Source organism: Dendrobates tinctorius, unplaced genomic scaffold (genome assembly GCF_039654945.1).
Source record: "Dendrobates tinctorius isolate UK_male_01 unplaced genomic scaffold, ASM3965494v1 ptg000075l, whole genome shotgun sequence".
NCBI classification, from domain to species: Eukaryota; Metazoa; Chordata; class Amphibia; order Anura; family Dendrobatidae; genus Dendrobates; species Dendrobates tinctorius.
In genome coordinates, this window is record NW_027361743.1 from 14,826,246 (window position 1) to 14,847,500 (window position 21,255).

At 41.9% G+C, this 21,255-nt stretch overlaps 1 protein-coding gene and 1 non-coding gene across 3 annotated transcripts in view; both read left to right on the forward strand.

The window, feature by feature from the left end:
• Positions 1 to 21,255, forward strand: part of GUCY1A2 (guanylate cyclase 1 soluble subunit alpha 2) — a 311,943-nt gene that overhangs the window by 123,056 nt on the left and 167,632 nt on the right. For both annotated transcript variants that reach the window (XM_073583022.1, XM_073583023.1), the window contains one exon: positions 13,460 to 14,184. In XM_073583022.1, coding sequence (XP_073439123.1) covers positions 13,460 to 14,184 — 725 coding nt within the window. The remainder of the gene's footprint in view (positions 1 to 13,459; positions 14,185 to 21,255) is intronic.
• TRNAC-GCA (transfer RNA cysteine (anticodon GCA)) lies at positions 4,813 to 4,885 on the forward strand. The gene has a single exon. It is a non-coding gene; the product is annotated as a tRNA-Cys (tRNA).

A 21,255-nucleotide genomic window follows, 5' to 3' on the forward strand; every position in this document is an offset into this window, starting at 1 on the left:
ACTAAAGCTTTGGAATTTAAATTAATGAATCTGGCTGAGAGGGAAACAAAGTTATTTTGGACCAATAATTCATTGAAGTCCTACAGAGACTGTGGACGTGTACCTCGCGGATTGAGAGTGTGTAAGGAAATTTCTGAGTTCAAAGGTGATGCTTCCTTTAGAATGGAATGGGAGAAAATTCTACTTAAATGTTCGCAAGATTTATTGCAATTGGTCTTGGATACCAACTTGCGTAATTATGACACAGTTAAAGAGGATTTAATGAAATCACAAGAAGAGTTAAAATCGAGAATGACAGATAATCAGTGGCTTACATTTAATAAAAAAATGGACAGTAAATTGTTGCCAATGCAGGCAGAGATTAAGTCTAGAAAACGAGACAAATTTTTACGAGACAAACATGATTTTTTGAATGGCCAGATATTCAGTTGGAATAAGCAAAGAATGAATGTACATACTGGACAATCAGGAAAAGGGAAATATAAGCGCCATTATCGTAAACAGAATCAGGCTCCACACAGGAGAGATTATTTAACAACGGATTCTGATTCAAGCATGGGAGAGGGAGCCAGTTTATCCATGTCTGCAATTGATCAGCAGATATCAGCAGAAGCAGGTGTGTCTGGACATAATATCCCTTTAGGCGGAGGATCAGAAGAGGAAGGAGGAAGGCCGTATGGACAAAACCGCAAGAGAAAGCAAGTCTCATGGAGATCGAGACGATAAGGGACACACTGTCGCATGCAGTAATAAATTTAACTGATCATGTGTTGAATGATTCACATCATGCATTATTAGCCAAGGGTCTGAATTTTTGTATACCAGATAGTTTTGATTTGACAGAATTTAAGATTGATTTATTTAAATCCATTAGGAAGATGCATCTGCATAAGCAATTTTTACAAAAAACCCCCATTAACACTCCATTATCAGGGGAGGTGCAATGTGAAGTGGGTCCTTTGGGATTTATGGCAGGAGTAGGTACATTGGCAGAAGTGCATGAAGATGCTGCCCTATTGTTGAGTATCACTGAATCTAGGGGTGACTACCCACAAACGATTTATACACCTTTTTTAGGGGGGGTAACATCACAATATATGCCCCCTGTCTCCCCAGGAAATCTTATTGATTTATTTGAGACGTTAGTCATTAAAGATGTAGAGGCATTAGTATATCCCACAGCTCCCTCAAATTTGACAGTGGCAGAGAAGTCAGCATTGAGAGAAATTAGAGAATGGACAGACACAGTGGTGAGACCATCAGATAAAGGAGGGAATACAGTGTTATTGCCGAGAGATATGTACCTAGCAGAAGCCCACCGACATCTATCAGATACAGTCACATATACGAAATTGATGGGGGATCCTACCCACAAATTCATAAAAGATTTGAGGTCCTTACTCAGGCAATATGTCATAAAAAATATTATTTCTGAAAAAAAGGCAGGAAAATTGTTGCCTGATTTTCCTACGCGTCCCCATTGGTACCATGTACCTAAGATACACAAATCCCTATCCTGTCCTCCAGGTCGCCCCATTGTTTCTGGGATAGGATCAGTGACGGAGGCACTTTCACAATATGTAGATTGGCTATTACGGCCATTGCTTATTCAGATCCCGTCCTATATAAGAGACACTAAAGCTTTTCTAGAAGTAATACATGGGTTTGGGTGGCAACCTGGTTTCTTTTTAACATCAATAGATGTAGAAAGTCTCTATACAAGAATTCCTCAACAATTGGGAGTTGACACTATTAGGGAAATTTTAGGTACGACAGGGAAAGAGCAAGGTTTCATAGATTTCGTTTGTGATGCATTGAGTTTTATTCTAACACACAATGCTTTTACTTTTGATTCAAAATGGTATTGTCAAAATGTGGGAACTGCGATGGGCACGCCGGTATCTTGCACGTTTGCGAATTTGTTCTTGGGAGCTTTTGAGGAGAAATACGTTTATAATATGCAGAGGTATTTCAGACATATCAGATTATACCTCAGATATGTGGACGATGTGTTCATAATCTGGGAGGGTACAAAAGAGACATTTGTTGAATTTGTTAACTATTTAAATGACATGAATCACATGAACATGGTGTTCACATATAATTTTGGAGGTACCAAATTGGAGTTTCTTGATGTCCTTTTGGAGATCAAGGATGATACTATATGTACATCGGTTTTTAGGGAACCTATAGCCACCAACTCCGTATTGCGGTTTGACAGTTATCACCCCACACATACTGTTAATTCATTACCATATAGTCAATTTTTACGAATATTTCGTGTCAATAATACAGTTGAGGGTCGGGAACGACAATCCAGAGAATTACATGAGAGATTGAGACAACGAGGGTACCCTGACCATTTATTAGATACTACACTTCAAAAAGTGAAATCACAATGGGATGATAACAGGAGATGCATAATAAATCAACAGAGTAAAGAATGTAAGAAAGAAAAAAGATTTACCTTTTGTTTTCGTTATGGCCCCATGGATAGACAAATCAGATCCGTAATAAGGAAACATTGGCATGTTTTGGAACAAGACAGGGAATTGATTGATATAGTGTCCAGAGGACCTTTGATTTCCAATAGACGCAGTACAAGGATTAGGGACGTTTTAGTCCAGAATCGTTTAATAACTCAACGTGACACATGGTTAAATCAAGGAATACCTAAAGGTAATTATAAATGTGGACAATGTCCCTATTGTAGGTATCATTGTACTGATCGTACACTGCAAATGGGTGCAGTTAGACATACGGTGTCCAGCTTTATTACATGCAAGACTGATCATGTGGTTTATGTTATCTTCTGTACATGTCGGTTTTTTTATATAGGAAAGACAATACGCCCGCTTTATGTTCGATTTCGGGAGCACTTCAAGTCGATAAAATCTGGGAAAGGAGTGCCACGTCTCATTGACCATGTCAGGACTGTACATGGGACGGATCCGGGTGTCCTTACTTTTGCGGGTATTGAAAAAGTGATGTTACCCCCACAAGGGGGGAACTTGCATAAATTATTATTGCAGCGGGAATCGAAATGGATCATGGATACACAGGCGACGGGTCCAGCAGGTTTCAATGATAAAGTAGATATGGCTATTTTTTTATGATAATTGATTCATATAAATATATTTTGCTTAATATTATGAGATTATAACACAAGAATCATGTCTGGGAGGTATATAAATTTATGACATTCGGCGTGGTATTTTGCTTGATAAAAAATTTATATAAAATTGGGGCAGTTTATTATTCGCTTAATTTTGTACTACATAGTTAAATTTGTCTTAATCCGTTTTGATCGTGAGAAAATAGTTTTTCTAGGATATTATTACAATATAAATGGCAATAAGATAGGTGTCAGTGATTTTTATCCTGGAGACAGGAGCTACGACATAGTCGCAATATATCACAATTATATTATATTTAATGGGGGCACATATTTGGTCCGGAATAGATTATCCAGAAGAGTTAACTTAATTATAGGGGTTAACCAGTAACACTGATAATGATTTATTGTTCCTTGTAATCTTTGTAATTTTATATGTAAAGGTATTGTTCCCGCTGAGGCGGTAAATTGTATGTTTTTATATGTCTGCACGTAACACTTTCTGTTTCACTTGTTATTTTTTTAGTGGCTGGCAGGAGGAGTGATTGGTATGCATAAGTATCCGTCATTTCCACCCGTGGAAGCGCTCGAGTAGCGTGAAACGGCCGTAGTCAGCCATTTGACACACTCTCCTTCACATCTCCGACGTGACATGTAATTCAGTGTCAATAAACATTCATCATTATCCCGCAGAGTGCGACCTTTTTCTCTTGGAAACTACATTCGTCTTGCTACGAGGTCAAGCACCCGGGAGTCCTGGATGTGAGCTCTCCGCCTGCTGCCAGCCACGGACCTTAGCACGGTAACAGCGGTGCCGTCCGCTTTCTTGCATTGACTTCATTTATATTTTTATTAAGCGAAAAAGTCAAGGTCCCAGAGTCTGGAGGAAGAGTGGAGAGGCCACAATCCAAGCTGCTTGAGGTCTAGTGTGAAGTTTCCACAGTCAGTGATGGTTTGGGGAGCCATGTCATCTGCTGGTGTAGGTCCACTGTGTTTTATCAAGACCAAAGTCAGCACAGCCGTCTACCAGGAAATTGCCGACAAGCTTTTTTGAAGATGGAAATTTCATTCTCCAGCAGGACTTGGCACCTGTCCACACTGCCAAAAGTACCAATACCTGGTTTATAAACAACAGTATCACTGTGCTTGATTGGCCAGCAAACTCGTCAGACCTTAACCCCATGGAGAAGTAATGGGGTATTGTCAAGAGGAAGATGAGACACCAGACCCAACAATGCAGACGAGCTGAAGGCTGCTATCAAAGCAACATGGGCTTCCATAACACCTCAGCAGTGCCACAGGCTGATCGCCTCCATGCCACGCCGCATTGATGCAGTAATTGATGCAAAAGGAGCCCCGACCAAGTATTGAGTGCATTTACTGAATATACTGAATATACATTTCAGTAGGCCAACAGGCCAACATTTCGGATTTTAAAATCATTTTTACAAGCTGGTGTTATAAAGTATTCTAATTTACTGAGATAATGATTTTTGGGTTTTCAACCAACATTGACTCTCATGACCAGGTGTTTAACACCCATGTGATGGTCACATGACCTTGACCTCACACAGGTCCTAGCAGGACTTTGCATGTGGAGATATCGTGGACCTCCTCCCACCCGCTCTATGAAGGTTCACTAAAAGGAGTCAAAAACATACGTTCCTATTAACCCTCTCAGCACTTGCATGCGCATGGCCGAAGTAGCTCAGTTGGGAGAGCGTTAGACTGCAGATCTAAAGGTCCCTGGTTCGATCCTGGGTTTCGGCAACATCCTTCTTCACCCTTTACAAAAAAAGAGCACTGGTGCTCAGGAAGGATATAATGGAACTAGAGCGGGTACAAAGGAGGGCAACAAAATTAATAAAGGGGAAGGGGGAACTACAATACCCAGAGAAATTAGCAAAATTAGGATTATTTAGGCTATAAAAAAGACAACTGAGGGGCGATCTAATAACCATGTATAAGTATATAAGGGGACAATACAAATATGGATCTGTTTATACCAAGGAAGGTGACGGTCACAAGGGGGCATTGTCTGCGTCTGGAGGAGAAAAGCTTTTTCCACCAACATAGAAGAGGATTCTTTACTGTTAGGGAAGTGAGAATCTGGAATTCCCTGCCTGAGGAGGTGGAGATGGCGAACTCAGTCGAAGGGTTCAAGATAGGCCTGGATGTCTTCCTGGAGCGTAACAATATTGTATCTTACAGTTATTGCTAGGTTCTTTAGAGGGACGTAGATCTGGGGATTTATTCTGACAGAATTTTATAGGCCGAACTGGATGGACTAATGTCTTTTTTCGGCCTTACTAACTTATGTTACTATGTATGTCACTTAGTGTACTGGAGGAAAAAAAACACTCTGGTTTTACATCACTGACCGCAGTAGGCGCAGTGACAGGTATCTCCCTTCACATATTATGCCAGTGACTCTGTTTAATATATATATAATATATATGGAACATAAACTGTATATGTGACGTTTTCATTTTCAATGGCGAGGTGAACAGTGCGACAAACTCTGCATTGACCACAATACGGCTTTAGGACATCGACAAGAAGGCTTGACAAGATGGAGAATAAACAAAGAAAATGGCTATAATCAGATGAGATGTCAGTGGTAAGTTACTGGCTTCAAGTATTTATTCTGTATCTGCACCATTCAAAGGTTTAGACAGGTGATCAGTGGCAGTTAACAACCACTGATTGGTAAACCATGATCATTGTTCTCGGTAGTGCAAGTCCTGTCTACAGAGGATCTTTTGTGCTGCACAAAAAAATTATTGTTGAACGAGGGTTTTGCTCATTCATCTGGTGATTTGCAGCCTGTTCACATTGGAGGGGGCTCGCTTTCCCTTCCAGGTGCTCACTGACCACAAAAACTTGGTCTACCTACAGACAGCCCAGTGGCTAAATTCTTGCCAGGCCAGATGGTCGCAAGACATTTTTATCCCTGCCCGTTTGCGACCGGAGGTCCTCTCGGGCTCACGCATCCAGAGTGGGTGGACACTTTGGGACAAAGTGGACAATCGACCTCCTGGTGAGAACATATTGGTGGCTACATATGTCCCGGGACGTCGGAGACTACATTCGGGCGTGTGTCTCTTGCGCCCGGAATAGGTCTCCTCGGCAACGGCCCACTGGGTTACTTTACCCCCTTCCGGTGGCGGACAGGCCCTGGGAGATGGTCAGCATGGATTTTGTAGTGGGACTGCCCAAGTCCAGTGGCAGCACGGTTATTTTGGTTGTCATGGACCATTTCTCCAAAATGGTGCATCTGGTGTCTCGCTCAAGGTTACCTTCTGCTCGGGGCCTGGCAACGCTCTTCAATAAACATGTCTTTCGCCTGTATGGTATGCCGGACAAGGTAGTCAGTGACCGGGGTCCCCAGTTTGCGTCTCGGTTCTGGAGAGAACTATGTAGTCTGCTCAGCATTGAGCTAAATCTCTTCTCGGCCTATCATCCCGAGATGAATGGGTTGGTAGTGAGGGCCAACCAGACCCTGGTCACATACCTATGACACTTTGTCTCGGCAAGGCAGGATGACTGGGTATCCCTGCTACCATGGGTGGAGTTTGCGTTGAACAACGCTGTGGCCGATTCCACCGGTGAGACCCCATTCCTCCTCAATTACGGCCAACATACTCACGTCCCTGTTCCCATGCCCGTCTCTTCCACCGATTCTAGGGTGGCAGACTGGGCGGTGGAGGCACATGACATTTGGGACCACACTCAGGATGCCATCTGGGCCTCCAAGGAGAGAATGAGGTCCTCCACTGACACACACTGGCACCCCACTCTGACCTTCTCCCCTGGTGACTTAGTGTGGCTCTCCGCCCGTAAAATCAGGCTGCGGGTCGAGTCCACTAAGTTCGCACCTCGCTACATTGGTCCTTTCAAGGTCCTCGAACAGGTCAACCCTGTAGTCTACCGGCTGGCCCTTCCCCCTGGCCTGGGTATCACTGATACCTTCCTCGTTTCTCTCCTTAAGCCCGTTCACATGTCCTGGTTCTCCGAGTCATCTGCCGGGAGATCAAGCTTGTCCTCGGACGAGTTTGAGGTGAACGCCATTGTGGGCTGCAAGGTGGTACATGGAAAAAAGTATTATCTGGTGGATTGAAGGGGTCATGGCCCAGACCTGTGAAGAACATCCACGCTCCACTACTCATTGCGGCCTTTGAGCGTAGTAAGACTCAGGAGGGAGGGGGGCCTGGGGGGGTAATGTTAGGCGTCAAGTTTCCCCCACTGCACAGGGGGAATCTCAAGCCGTGTCCTCTGCGGTCTCCCATTCCTCTGCGGTCTCCCATTCCTCTGCAGCCGCAGAGATTCCTGCTCAGCAGAGATGTCGGTCCAGGCGTCTTGCCCAGGCTAATGCTAGGTGTCTAGTTGCTTTTTCAGGCTCTGTTGTAACACCATGTTTGAGTCAGCAGCAAGCAGACGCTCCAGAGAGTAAGTCCTGTATTCTGCCTACTGAGCATGCCCATGGGACGACCTCTCATTGGAGGTCGGAGGTCATATGCGCAGGTCCCGTTCCTGCTCTGATGGGTCCACTACTGGGAAGGTCCCGGAAGGACGCCGCTATAAAAGAGCAGCATGGCTGCTTGGCCATGCGCTAGTATAGACTCTTGTTGGTATATGTGTGAGTGATGATGGATGTATGAATCAGGTGACTGACTCATTATGATCCCCTCCCTTGGATACGCATGTGTTAGGGAACTGTAGTAGAGTCAGCGCCTATCAAAGGCATTGCCTTTGTGCCACAGTGCTTTCACTCACAGCACTCCACTTAGCGCCATATTGTGCCATCCAGCACAAGGCACCTTTGTACAGCCGCAAATAGCTGCAACCGCCAGTAGGGCGCTGTGTGCAAGCTGTGCGCTTTCCTTGCCCTAATCAGGGAGGTTAGTGGCGTCCGCCAGTGGTGCAGCGTGCACCTCGTGTGCTTATACTTCCATTGTTCTCCCTTGCACCGCAGTTGCGGTGTCGAGCACTAGTGTGTCTAGAGGGACTTTAACCCAGCATCTCAGGGGCAGAGTCCTGTGACTATACACTAGTGCTCATACTGCCAAGCTCTGTGAGCATTAACAGGCTCCGGCATTTATGTTGTAGCGGCTCTGTGAAGCAACAGAGTTCGCTCCTGTACACACCGGGTCAGCGGTTAACCCGCCGGTGTTCAGTTAGTGCTCCGCCATTACCTAGCTGCAGTTTACCATCTCTGCACGGTGGACCCCAGGCTGCGAACGCACCTTATACCATCTCTTTTATTCGGTGCGTTCCGCAAGCCCCTAGCAGTGGAAATGCACACGGCACTTAAAAGTAGAAGTCCAGCATTATATAAAAGTGGCATTAACCAGAGACGGTCATTATATGTACCTTTTGGGCTAAAAGTCCCACACAAGTCCAGCACAGCAGCCCAACAAACACTTGCCTAGAAGAGATGATGATGGCAGGATGCCTTACTAGTCACAGCAGTTGCAGGGGCGAGAAGCTCTCACTAGCAATCCAGACAGTAGTTAAGCACAGACAGCATCATCGAGACGCACAGAGGACTGTAGGCAGCAGAACGTGGAGAGGCAGAGCACCAAGTAACGAGCAGCAGCAGCAGGGAGTCCTCCAGCAGAGAGGCAGGAGCTCAGGAGCCAACAGCAACAAAATACTCAGGCTAAGAGGAGCACACGACACGGACGTAAATAATCAGGACAGACAGGGTGAGATGCAAGATTCCATCTTGGACCAAGGCAAAACAGGCACAAAGGAAAGTCCGGAATCCTTACAAAACTGGCGGATATCCTGGCTACCCTTAATCCGCCCCTGATTGTGACTGTGGTGGTCTGTTCTAGTTCTATTCATGCTGATTTAGAAGTTTAATTTTTGATTTCACCATGGACATAAAATGTTTTTTTTCATCTTATATCGCTTTAAAATCTTAAAGTGCTTGTAAAGACAAGCAACTTTGCAATTTACCTCTTCATATTTCTTTCCCGACATATGACATACTGAAATGTCATATGTCGGGTCCTTATCAATGAAGCAGACTCAGAAGCTAATCTTGTTTTATTGCTGGAAGATTATGTTTGTTTTCAGTACTCGCTGCTGTCAATCTCTGACAGCGACATATAATTGCGCTATTCCCGGGTCAGCCCTTCCACGTTCTGATCAGTCCCTCCTTGACATGATTACATGATGCTGCTTTATTGCTCTGACTGCTGGGTTCTGCTACAGACCCCTATGCCTGCATTAACAGTGTTCCTGTAGAGACCAGCCTGTGGTATTGTTGTATGTAGTACAAGCAATCACATGGTCACATGTTCAAGTCCCCTAAGGGGACTACAAAATAAATAATTAACAAAAAAAATTACCAACGTACTTGGGAGGGGGTTTAAAATCCTCTTTATTCTCTAGAATGGAGAGCCATTTAATTGTGTACAGATTTTTGAGTAGGCTACCTGCCAAATCAGCAGACTCTGAGATATGTCCGGTTTCCTAAGCAAGGAGAGCAGAGCTAGCAAGCGCTTTGCTATAGAGCTTCTAAGTCCTGCTCTGTAACAGATCAGATCACTGGAACCATCCAGCTTTATTTCCATTGTGCTCTCCTGATTCTACAGAGGCAAAACTGCTTCAGAAATTGCAAAGCTTTAACTACTGGCTCAGCTGTGCTGCTGGGCTGAGCTGTAAATGTTCAGGAGTGCACCGCTTCTCCCACTGGCAAACAGGAAGTTGGTAGAAGAGAAGAGCGCTCACGAAAGCAGAACATGGACAAACCCTATAATTTATTACAATGACCTGGAAACCAATAAGCAAATGGATCCAGCAGTTAATGAAACACTCCCATAAAAAAAAGTTTTTATCCTCTTAATGTATTGCAATCATCACCCTGCGCACATAGCAATGCAGTATTTCTGCTATATATAGGCGATCTGAGCATTGCCTATATGTAGCAGAGCTGATCAAGTATGGCGGCTTCTAGCCTCCTATGGAGGCTATTGAAGCATGCCAAAAGTAAAAAAAAAAGTGTTTAAATAAAAATTAAAAAAACTAAGCATTTTTATCACCCCTCTTCGCCTCAATCAAAATAAAACATTAAAAAAAATCAAACGTACACATATTTGGTATCGTCGCGTTCAGAATCTCCCGATCTATCCATAAAAAAAAAGAATTAACCCGATCGCTAAACGGCGTAGTGAGAAAAAAAATCAAAATGCCAGAATTACTTAAATTTGGTCACCGCGACATTGCACTAAAATGCAATAACGGGCGATCAAAAGATCATATCTGCACAAAAGTGGTATCATTAAAAATGTCACCTCGGCGTGCAAAAAATAAGCCCCCACCCGACCCCAGATCACGAAAAATGGAGATGCTACGGGTCTCAGAAAATTGCACATTTTCTTTAGCAAACTTTGGAATTCTTTTTCACCACTTAGATAAAAGAGAACTTAGACATGTTTGGTGTCTATGAACTCATAATGACCTGGAGAATTATAATGTCAGGTCAGTTTTAGCATTTAGTGAGCATAGGAAAAAGCCAAACAAAAAACAAGTGTGGGATTGCACTTTTTTTTGCAATTTCACCGCACTTGGAATCTTTTTCCTGTTTTCGAGTACACGACATGGTAAAACCAATTGTGTCGTTCAAAAGTACAACTCGTCCCGCAAAAAATAAGGTCTCACACAGCCATATTGATGGAAAAATAAAAAAGTTATGGCTCTGGGAAGGAGGGGAGCGAAAAACGAAAAATCGAAAAAAGCTCCGGTCATTAAGGGGTTAAGCCAATCTTCAGAATTCAGCATTGTTGTAACTTACATATCGTTTTGGGGTAATGTACGGTTTATTCCTCTTTTCTTTTGAGCGTGGGTAAGATAGGCTTTATATAAGACAGACGTGTGTGTGTGTTCTTGTCTTTGATGCATCGCTCCTAATTTGGCCAATCTGGTGACTCCTTGTGTCTCTCCTCATATTAGCTCTTCCAGGAAAGGGGTTTCCATAACAGTACAGAGACATGGACCTTTTTGTTCGGTGTTAATTTTTATAGCCTCTACCAATGGGGAGTTGCTCACTGGGTAATACTGCAGAGTAGCCTGAAGACTTTCCCCCAGAGAATCCTATAAGTGACTCCCCCTTGTAAAGACCATAAGAATTAGCACTTAATAAAAAGGTCCATATCTCTGGATCAATATGGTAGATTTAATATAAATAAATAAATATTATTCCAGGTGTGCAGCAGGTATTAAATAAGAGCAAAAACTGGTCACTTTTAAACAGGTGACAGGTCCTCATTGTTGGGAATCTGTCACTAAAAATGTCAAGTTTTTTTTCCTCGACATTAAGTCCATCACATGATGATCCCTGGGAATTACTGTACATAGCTTTATGTTCTCTTGAGTGAGCCAACTTCTCAGTCACCAGAACTGCCTGTGTGATGCAATTGCATGGAGTATAATACCCCATAAGTTCTCCACATGGGAGGAGAAAAACTATCATCAATTGATGAAGAAGATTACAAAGCTAGTGTCACACACTTTTAGTGCAGGAGATCACATTACAGCCTCTTAACCGTGTACTGATAAACTATTGGTGAAACCGGGTGTAAGTGTCCAAATCTGCGCTGCTGGTGAAGATGGATGGTAGACGATATTCATCAAAGCTATATTTCAAAATAGGTTAATAGTCAACTCGATTTGAGGTCATGCAGGACAAAACCTTACGAGTCTTTTTTGGGACAATACAGATCAGAGGATAATCTTCCTGGTAGCACAGCTGGCTGGCTGATGCTATTGTTGGCTGTAGCTGGTGCTGGCTCTAGCTGGTACTGGCTCTAGCTATTGCTGGCTCTAGCTGATGCTGGCTCTAGCTGGTGCTGACCCTAGATATTGCTGGCTCTAGCTGGTGCTGATCCCAGCTATTGCTGGCTCTAGCTGGTGCTGACCCCAGCTTTTGCTGGCTCTAGCTGGTGCTGGCTCCAGCTGGTGCTGACCCTCTAGCTGGTGCTGGCTCCAGCTAGTGCTGGCTCTAGCTGGTGCTGACACTAGCTATTGCTGGCTCTAGCTGGTGCTGACCCTAGCTATTGCTGGCTCTAGTTGGTGCTGGCTCCAGCTGGTGCTGGCTCTAGCTGGTGCTGACACTAGCTATTGCTGGCTCTAGCTGGTGCTGACCCTAGCTATTGCTGGCTCTAACTGGTGCTGACACTAGCTATTGCTGGCTCTAGCTGGTGCTGACCCTAGCTATTGCTGGCTCTAGCTGGTGCTGACTCTAACTGATACTAGCTCTAGTTAGTTCTGGCTCTAGCTGGTGCTGACACTAGCTATTGCTGACTCTAGCTGATGCTGGCTCCAGCTGGTGCTGACTAACTGATACTAGCTCTAACTAGTACTGGCTCTAGCTGCACATATGATGCTGTACTAAAGCATCATGATATTGATTACAGAGCATTGAGAAATGTATGATGAAATTAGAAATTCAAAATGGAGGCTGAAGAGAACAGGGCTTTGTAGTACATCTTATGAGTCTTCTTTGGGACAGTACAGATCAGAGGATAATAGTCCTGGTAGCACAGCTGGCTGGCTGATGCTATTGTTGGCTGCAGCTGATGCAGGCTCTAGCTGGTACTGGCTCTAGCTATTGCTGGCTCTAGCTGATGCTAGCTCCAGCTGGTGCTGACCTTAGCTATTGCTGGCTCTAGCTGGTGCTGACCCTAGCTAGTGCTGGCTCTAGCTGGTGCTGACCCTAGCTATTGCTGGCTCTAGCTGATGCTGGCTCTAGCTGGTGTGGACCCTAGCTATTGCTGGCTCTAGCTGGTGTTGTCTCCAGCTGGTGCTGACTCTAACTGATACTAGCTCTAGTTAGTACTGGCTCTAGCTGGTGCTGGCTCTAGCTATTGCTGACTCTAGCTCATGCTGGCTCCAGCTGGTGCTGACTCTAACTGATGCTAGCTCTAACTAGTACTAGCTCTAGCTGCCCATATGATGCTGTACTAATGCATCGTGACATTGATTGCAGAGCATTAAGAAAAGAAATGCATGATGAAATTTGAAATTCAAGATGGAGGCTGAAGGGAAGAGAACAGGGCTTTGTAGTACAAAGAAGTAAAAAACAGTATATATGGAGAATTGCAAATTGTGTGATATGGAATCATCAGGGAATAAAAAAAAACTCAGAGTGATTCTTTAAGTTGTCATGTTAAGCTTACATATTTTGCCTGGTTTTGTTTAATATTCCATGTTATTTCCTAAAATCAGATTACACAGTTACATAAGCACTTAACATTGTAACAACAATTTGCCCCTATATATAATATTAAATATTTAGAAATTATAATAATATTGTCTATATATCTTTTATTACAGGGCTGAAGTTTGAAGAGTTGCAAGAAAGATTTGGCGAGGAGTTCTTTAGCCTTTGCTTTGAGGAGAACGAGAGAGTTCTCAGAGCGGTCGGAGGAACACTACTTGACTTCTTCAATGGTTTTGATGCTTTGTTGGAGCATATTAGGACTTCAATTGGAAGACAGGTGACTGTTGAATCTCCCTCTTTCCTATGCAAAGAGCTTGCTGATGGGACCCTCATCCTCAGTTGCTTCCATCTCCATCACATTGTAGGGTTTGCCATGCTTGGCATGATAAAAGCAGCGGGAAAGAAGATCTACCACCTCAAAGTTGATGTTGAACAAGTCAATAATGTCAATGAAAAGTTGATTCCTGAAATTATAAGTCCGGGTAACTGTAAAACTCTTATCTTTAAAATTAAGGAATGTGATTATGTAAACATCACAAAATTACCTCCAGCAAGATCTTCCCAGGTTCCTTCCGACTTGAGGATAAGTATCAGCACATTCTGTAGAGCTTTTCCCTTCCATCTGATGTTTGACCCTAACATGGTGATACTTCAACTTGGAGAAGGACTGAGGAAACTTATTAAATGTGAAGTCCATAAAACCATGAAATTTCATGATAGTTTTGAAATTGTTTCCCCGAAAATCATCTGCACATTTGAGCAAGTCCTGTTGAGACTGTCCACCCCCTTTGTAATACGGAACGTTCTAGATACATCAGGAATCGAGAATGATGAAAAGGTAAAGTTCTTCAGATGTTTCTTTGGCCAATTCATTGCATGTCCATCTGTTCTCATGGAAATACAATAACAAAGTTGACTTTGCCACTTTATTGTTTCTTATAAGTTAAAAGTGTTTACAGGTTTTTTTAGTGTTTTAGTTTCTATTAGCTTAAAAGATGTCTGCTCTCTGTCAACGAATTAGGAACATACTTGTTTACATCAAGAGACCTCCAGAGCTCTAAAATGAGACATGAACCTATACTAGTTGACAGGGGGGTAGCTATGGCTCAGCAGAGAAACAGTAGTACTTGGTGTTAAAGTTCAAAAATTCCCATCTGTTACCTGTACAGAGTAGATGTAGAGCCACATTATAGATTTTTCCCTCCGTCAGTTGGACACACATGATCATGATTTTGCTTTGGGTGGTAATTCCATATTTACCAACTTTCGGAAATGCTTTTGCATGAAGTTTGTGAGTGAAAGCTTTTCATAACCACATTACCTTTTTACAAGTTATGCCATTTCCATGCCGAAGTGTCTTACACTTTCAATACACGTCTGGAAACGCAAAGCCTCGGTCTGATCATGAATGCATGCCCCAGGCGCTGGAGATTCTGCTTCCTTCTAGGAGCACTCTGAACATTCCTGGGAAACTATGCCAGTACGGGTAAATCAGTTTTAGGCATTGATCAAGATATACAAATGGTGTTAATATCTCATAAAACCAAAAAGAGAGGGTTGTGATATTGTGCAGGCGCTGTCATGAAGGAGGAGAGGTCGATCCCAGGCATCTCCTTGATCAGATATATAACACAGAAGAAGTCATTCCTGCTGATGGGTCAAATTCTTTTCTACAAAATGTTGAAAGATAACCTGTTTTTTAGTTGGACTAGGATATATGAGGAGGCGCAATTATTTGTTAACAGGCTGAACTTGAAAAGTTGGGGTCTGGAATTGACTTTTTCATATTCAGTCTAATAAATCCTTTTATACTGGCCTCTTGTCTTTCACGACAGCGCCCGCACGATATCACAATCCTCTCTTTTTGGTTTCAGTTCTTTGTTCCATCTGGAACGGGCGATCAGTGCAGCAGTCCAGGTGGAATTTCTTCAAGCTGTCCCCAGTGTTGTCCCCAGCGCAACCTTCCTAGGTGAGCGGAGGGGAAACCCTGAGTGTGTGGTTTTAATTGAGATTGAGTCAGACATGGAGCACTTTTTGTCCTTTCTTTTGTTGCATTAATATCTCTTACGTAGGCCTCCATTTCTTGGAATAACGTGAACCTTGTGTTTTGCATTTGAGATCAGTGGTTTTAACAATTAGGAGAAGAAGCAAAGAGAGATGGGCCACACATGTGAAAACCTGTCCCCATCATGTGCTGCTTTATGAGAAACAGACGTGAGCTAAAGTTTGAGCAGCCGTGTCAGAGCAGTTTTTTAGAATGTTGACTAGAATACTTTATGACTTACTGAAAACAAGAAGAGCCCTTGCAAACCATTAAAAATTGAATTGTAACATATATGGAACAGATCCAGGGATCTCAAAGGGAAACAAAATAGGGTCAGAACTTGGGTGTGGAGATGCCATAATTGCATGCTTATGTCACAATTCCACCACTCACTGTGTCCTAGACTTACAGTATTATGAGTGACAGTCCAGCCAACAATCAGGGCAGGAGTGTACTGTTTTTTTCGAGGTGTCTCCCGTTCAGCGTGCTTACCTGGCTATTTAGCTAGCTGTCAGTAACCGATTATTGCCAGTCATAGCCTTAGCTTGGTGGTGTATGTGCGCCTTGTTTTTCAGTGCTCTGTTTCTGATCTATTGCTATCCTTCCTTGGACCTTGCCTTTGACCATCTGTTTGCCTAGCCCTTTTGTCGTGGTCAGCTACCTTCCTGAAATTCTGACCTTGGACTGTGACCTGACTGTGCCTTTCCATACTCCTCTGCTTATGGCAATCTTGCTTGATATCTGACCCCGAATCTCTTAACTACCCTGTCTCACGGCTTGTCCGTCAGTAGTGACTCAGCATCATGGCTTATATGTGTTGATACACCAGTGGAGGCAGGACTGAATAGTATTGTTTGGTGCTACCTTAATTGGTGTATCAACCCCCAGAAGAATGCAATTATAACATCTCGTACTGGTCAAGCAGCCATGTTGATAGTACATTGACCAAAGCCCTGGTAACCTTCCCTGCAGGCATCCCAGAGGCCTCTTCTGATTAATAGGCCTGGTTTGTAACAGGAGATTTGCTCCAATGACCATGAACTACTGACATAGCCACCGGGTCAGGGTTCTGCACATCTTTTTGATCATCTTTACTTCTGACACCTTTTTTTTATTTACTAATGAATCCTGCACCAATTAAATGTGGAAATATGTCAAGACTTGATGTATGAAAGGAGGTTATCTAACACATACATTATAGAGATCTTTTACAATAAGGTACCGAGTTGTTGTCTTATATACCAACAAAAACTGTGAGTATACACTTTATGTCTTATGGCTCAATTAACTAGTATGTTAATGCATGTGTGAATTTTGGATTATGATGAGGTTTGCCATTAGAAAACCTATATGATCCTTTTGGCCATACATGACTGCACATCTGAGGTTTCCAGATATAGTTCACACAGGCCACGTGGGAAATGTTTTGGTGCTATTTTTTATATTCTGCTGCATATACAGGTGTTTTCTACTGGGATTTAAACCAGTTTTTTTGCTTTTAAATTCAAATCTTTTAGGGAATTGCAGGATATAAGAAGAGAATAGCTGACTCTGAGAGTTACTCTGGTAGTACCATTGCACTTACAGTATATAGGGTGTCAATCAATATCTGTGCCTAAATAGGTATAGGATATTCTAGGGTCTACTAAGACCTAATAGGCACTGTTTTATACACTCTGATCCGAAGAATTGTGGACAGGTTATTCTCTTTAAATCTCGCTCTAGTCTTTAACATTTTTTCTCTGATTGGCATACCCCAAGCTAACTATCCCACGTAGTGTCATCTTTTTTTGAGAGAGACCCTCTGGCTCACCCTAACCCTTACACCATAACTGTCTGCAGTAATTAAAAGTACTTATTTGGTCCAGCAGACAGTACAATGTTTATGAAGACATGCACACATGAACCTGTATTCAGATGTATTATTTCTTAACTTTTCTCTTGACTCAATATATATCTAGATATCTGGACACAAAATGACCAACATCTCTTTTCTTCAAAATTCCCCCCTCCAAAAAAAGTTGATTTTTTTAAATGTTATATGTGGCTATGTTTACCCTCGCAGAGATTATGATATAAATTATATGATTTTGGTAGCATTTCGCAATATCACATTAATTTTGTTTCAGTCTTCAATAACCAAATTAAAAAAAAAGATAATGGCGAACACATCTGTAGCTCAATGCGTCATCTTTTCTGGTTAGCATCAAGCATAGCATTCCCAATGCCTGGTGGACTCGGGGCACTATTTGTTCTGTTCAATAATTTGTAGAACGTCTCTAAGATATATATACATATATGCAGTTGAAACCAGAATCCTATTGAAAATTTATGGGCAAAGCTGAAAAGGCCGGTGTGAGCAAGGCGACCTACAAACCTGGATCAGTTACACCAGTTTTGTCAGGAGAAATGGGCCCAAATTCCGACCAACGATTGTGAGAAGCTTGTGGAAGGAGATCCCAAACGTTTGACCCAAGTCATTCAGTTTAAGGGCAATGGTACCAAATACTAATGAAATGAATGGAAACTTTTGACTTTGCAGTAAGCAATAAAAATGTCTTAAAACATTCTCTCACTCTCATTATTCTGGCATTTGGAAAATAATAATAATTATGGTAATCCTAATTGCCCTAAAACGGGAAAGGTTTTTTCTGATTTCATGTCAGATATTGAGAAAAACATGCGTATGTGTATTTTTATATAGTGTATGTAAACTTCTGGTTTCAACTGTATATATCTATGTCACCAGAATGCAAGGTAGTAGAGAGAGGGGAACAAATGTAGCAGTCGGACCCTGGACCTGGTGTATGAGGAGGGTCAAAGGCTCTTCTACCACATAAGGTGACACCGTTATAATGTCACACAGCAGGTTGAGGAGCCCTCTTATAGATTTTGACTTAGGGTCCTGTAGATAACATTTGCGGGGCTACCTACAGGCACATTATGTAGAAGCTCAACGATTTGCAATTGGCGAGGTGCACAAACAGTACTTGTACATCAAAGCGAATAAATAAAGACTAGAATTTGAGGGACGATCTGTAGCACAGGATCTGAATATTGAAATAAATAAGGGATTATTTTATTACGAGATTCGAATCAATTATTCCTTTGTGTATTCATGGCTATTATTATGCAAAGCGTCTGAAAAGACTTGCGGTACCGTATGTGGCAATTATTTTGGCTACAGCGGAGTCTGCTCACTTGATCTCGCCTTGGAAGGTTTATAATTTTCTGTATCATTTCATGCCTGCTTGTTATATTACACAGATCACGGTTCCATTGACTGAATAAAATCTTTTCACATTAATGACAAGCCAATGGATGAGTCAAATTAAAGAGCAAGTTATTCGAATACACAGTAATTTATCCTTTATAAAATGTCTTTACCAATGGTTTAGATAAATGACTGCAGCAAGGTAAAAAAAACCCAAACTGCTTCAATCTCATTCCCACAAACTATATTTGAGCATTCAGAGTTAGTAGACCAGAGCTGGAAAGCATCTAAACAGAGGGTCATACACTTTGGAGGACCCCAGCATCCATGCCTTATAAAAACAGACCTACGGTACTTACCCATTTGCTTTTAATACATAAAAGTCTTCTTTATTTCATGCACACATAGTGGAGGTATATCATAAGAAATTGAAAGAATTGGAGCACTCACCCACATCCTTCTTGATGAGAAATTTTATTCCACGGTAAAACGTGATATCAAACCATATTAAAGTGCGGAGTGCAGGTAGCAGGGGTGCTATGCACATGAGAGAGCCTGATGGACTACGGTCATTTCGCACTTGCTCTGTGCTTCTACTAGTCCATGGAGGTATAAAAAACGTCACCATGTGGTGCTTGATGGCATGTAATGCATCATTTCTCCTGTGGGGGCACTGCAGGGAGATCAAACATTTGCTGTTGGTTCTTCCAACGATCTTTCGTAATCCTAGTGGTGGGACAATGTGTCATCAGCTTGATGTTAGAGGACTTTTCAAGTAAAAATGATTAATGATCCATTCACCTTTCAGTTATTTACTGCATGCATAAGGGCATACTGTAGTAGTCGCCATTGAACTAAGATTAGAGCCCATGGCTTTTATAACTACTATTATTAGGATAATAATATGTAGACATTGCGTTTTTTATATTTAGGTGTAATAGATAGATATAGAGATAGATATGGACATCTCAGGGTATAAGCCCCTGTTGCTTTTCATGTCATTAAGGGTGTTTTCTAGAACATTTTCAAAGTTTTCAGAGAGAAGGTCTAGTTTTAAAAAAAAGAAATTCATATTACTCACCACTCTGCACCCTAGGTCCTCCAGGGCCGCTGTTCCAGTGGTCTCCACTGAGACAAGAAGTGATAAAGTCCCATCCATTCCGCAAAGCCACCAAATGGCTACCGGGTAAGACAACCGATGGATAGATTTTGTGTTCCTACCAGAGACGAACACGTCCCAACCATCAGTCATCTGATCCTGCTCAATGGTCGAGTGAGTGAATGCCCTTTCTTCCCTTAATTTTAAAGCGAATTGTTTTGAAAATACCTATTTAGTCCCCTGATAGAGTGTCTGTATGTTGCCATTTAATGCTTTATACATTGCCAAATTTCAAAAATAGTCGCCTTTAGAAGCAGTGCATCCACTGTACTAGGGGGAAAGAGCATACCCTAATTCCTTTCAGTAGATTTTATACCGTATTTGAGAACAAAAAAACTCAATATACTTTTATTATAAAATATAAAATGGGATGTATTCAGGCATAGAGTAGACCTCTTGGTTTATGGGTGCAGAGTAAGCACTTCATACGCTGCATATAAAGAGCATAAGGCCTAAAGCCAATAGAAGAGTCCAATATCATGATCCAATTCAAGATTTAGCAAAAAATGTCAAGTAAAATGTATTTCTCTTATTTTCTTCCCACAGTTTTCAGTTTACAATTACGGTAGCTTGTGGTTCAGGATTCTAATTCCTTCCTTTCTGCTCTCTGTCATCTACAGCACATCAACTTGTTTTTTTTGTAATTATGTTGGATATTTAAGAAGTAATTACCCCTGTAATTGCTGTCAGTGACTGTCCCTGCTTAATTAATTCTCTAAGTCGTGCCCTTACATCTCGGTGAATACTTTAAAAAAATATTAATGGTAGTTCAAAGCAAAAAATAATTTATTTACAGTGTAGATTAATTGTTGATAGTTGTTAGAATAAAACTACTGCCTTCATGTTACACTATGGTGGTGACGATAGTTCGAATAAGCCTCTGTCCATCTAGTGGAGTGCGTTCAACATTGGGGTCTTTGGTATGATGCTGCAAAATCATACTTATCAAACCCCTTTGTAAAATTACAGTATTAACATAAAAAAACATATTATTTGTTAGGTAGAAAACCATCAATTAAGTGAGTCCCCAAACCAGATGTCTAAACCTATTAATACCTCAGAGAGGACCCCTAAGCACTTTTAGATGCCATCTAGACCCTACACTTAATTATGACCCCAGATCAGACTCCTAAAATAAATTCAGATCCAACAAATGCCCACTAAAATTAAGTCATAACCTATATCAGACCCTAAAAGGAATCAGATCCTAGACCACTGTTGGAAATTGTTCAGAAACTCCTGGAATAGAAATTTAAAATAGAGCATTTTTCCCCCCGTCCAAAAGAAATCTGATTTGTCCATTATTATTTTCAAGCTTTTACAGATTATTATGACTGTAATTATTATCATTTTACAGTTCACTGTGAACGCAGCTAATGTGATATTTTCAGAATTATGGGCTGTAGCCATGTGTCACATATAATCGCATTTATTTATTGCAATTTTTCCTTGTGTCCGTAAAAAGATGTTGGCTATCCATGATTCTTCATTG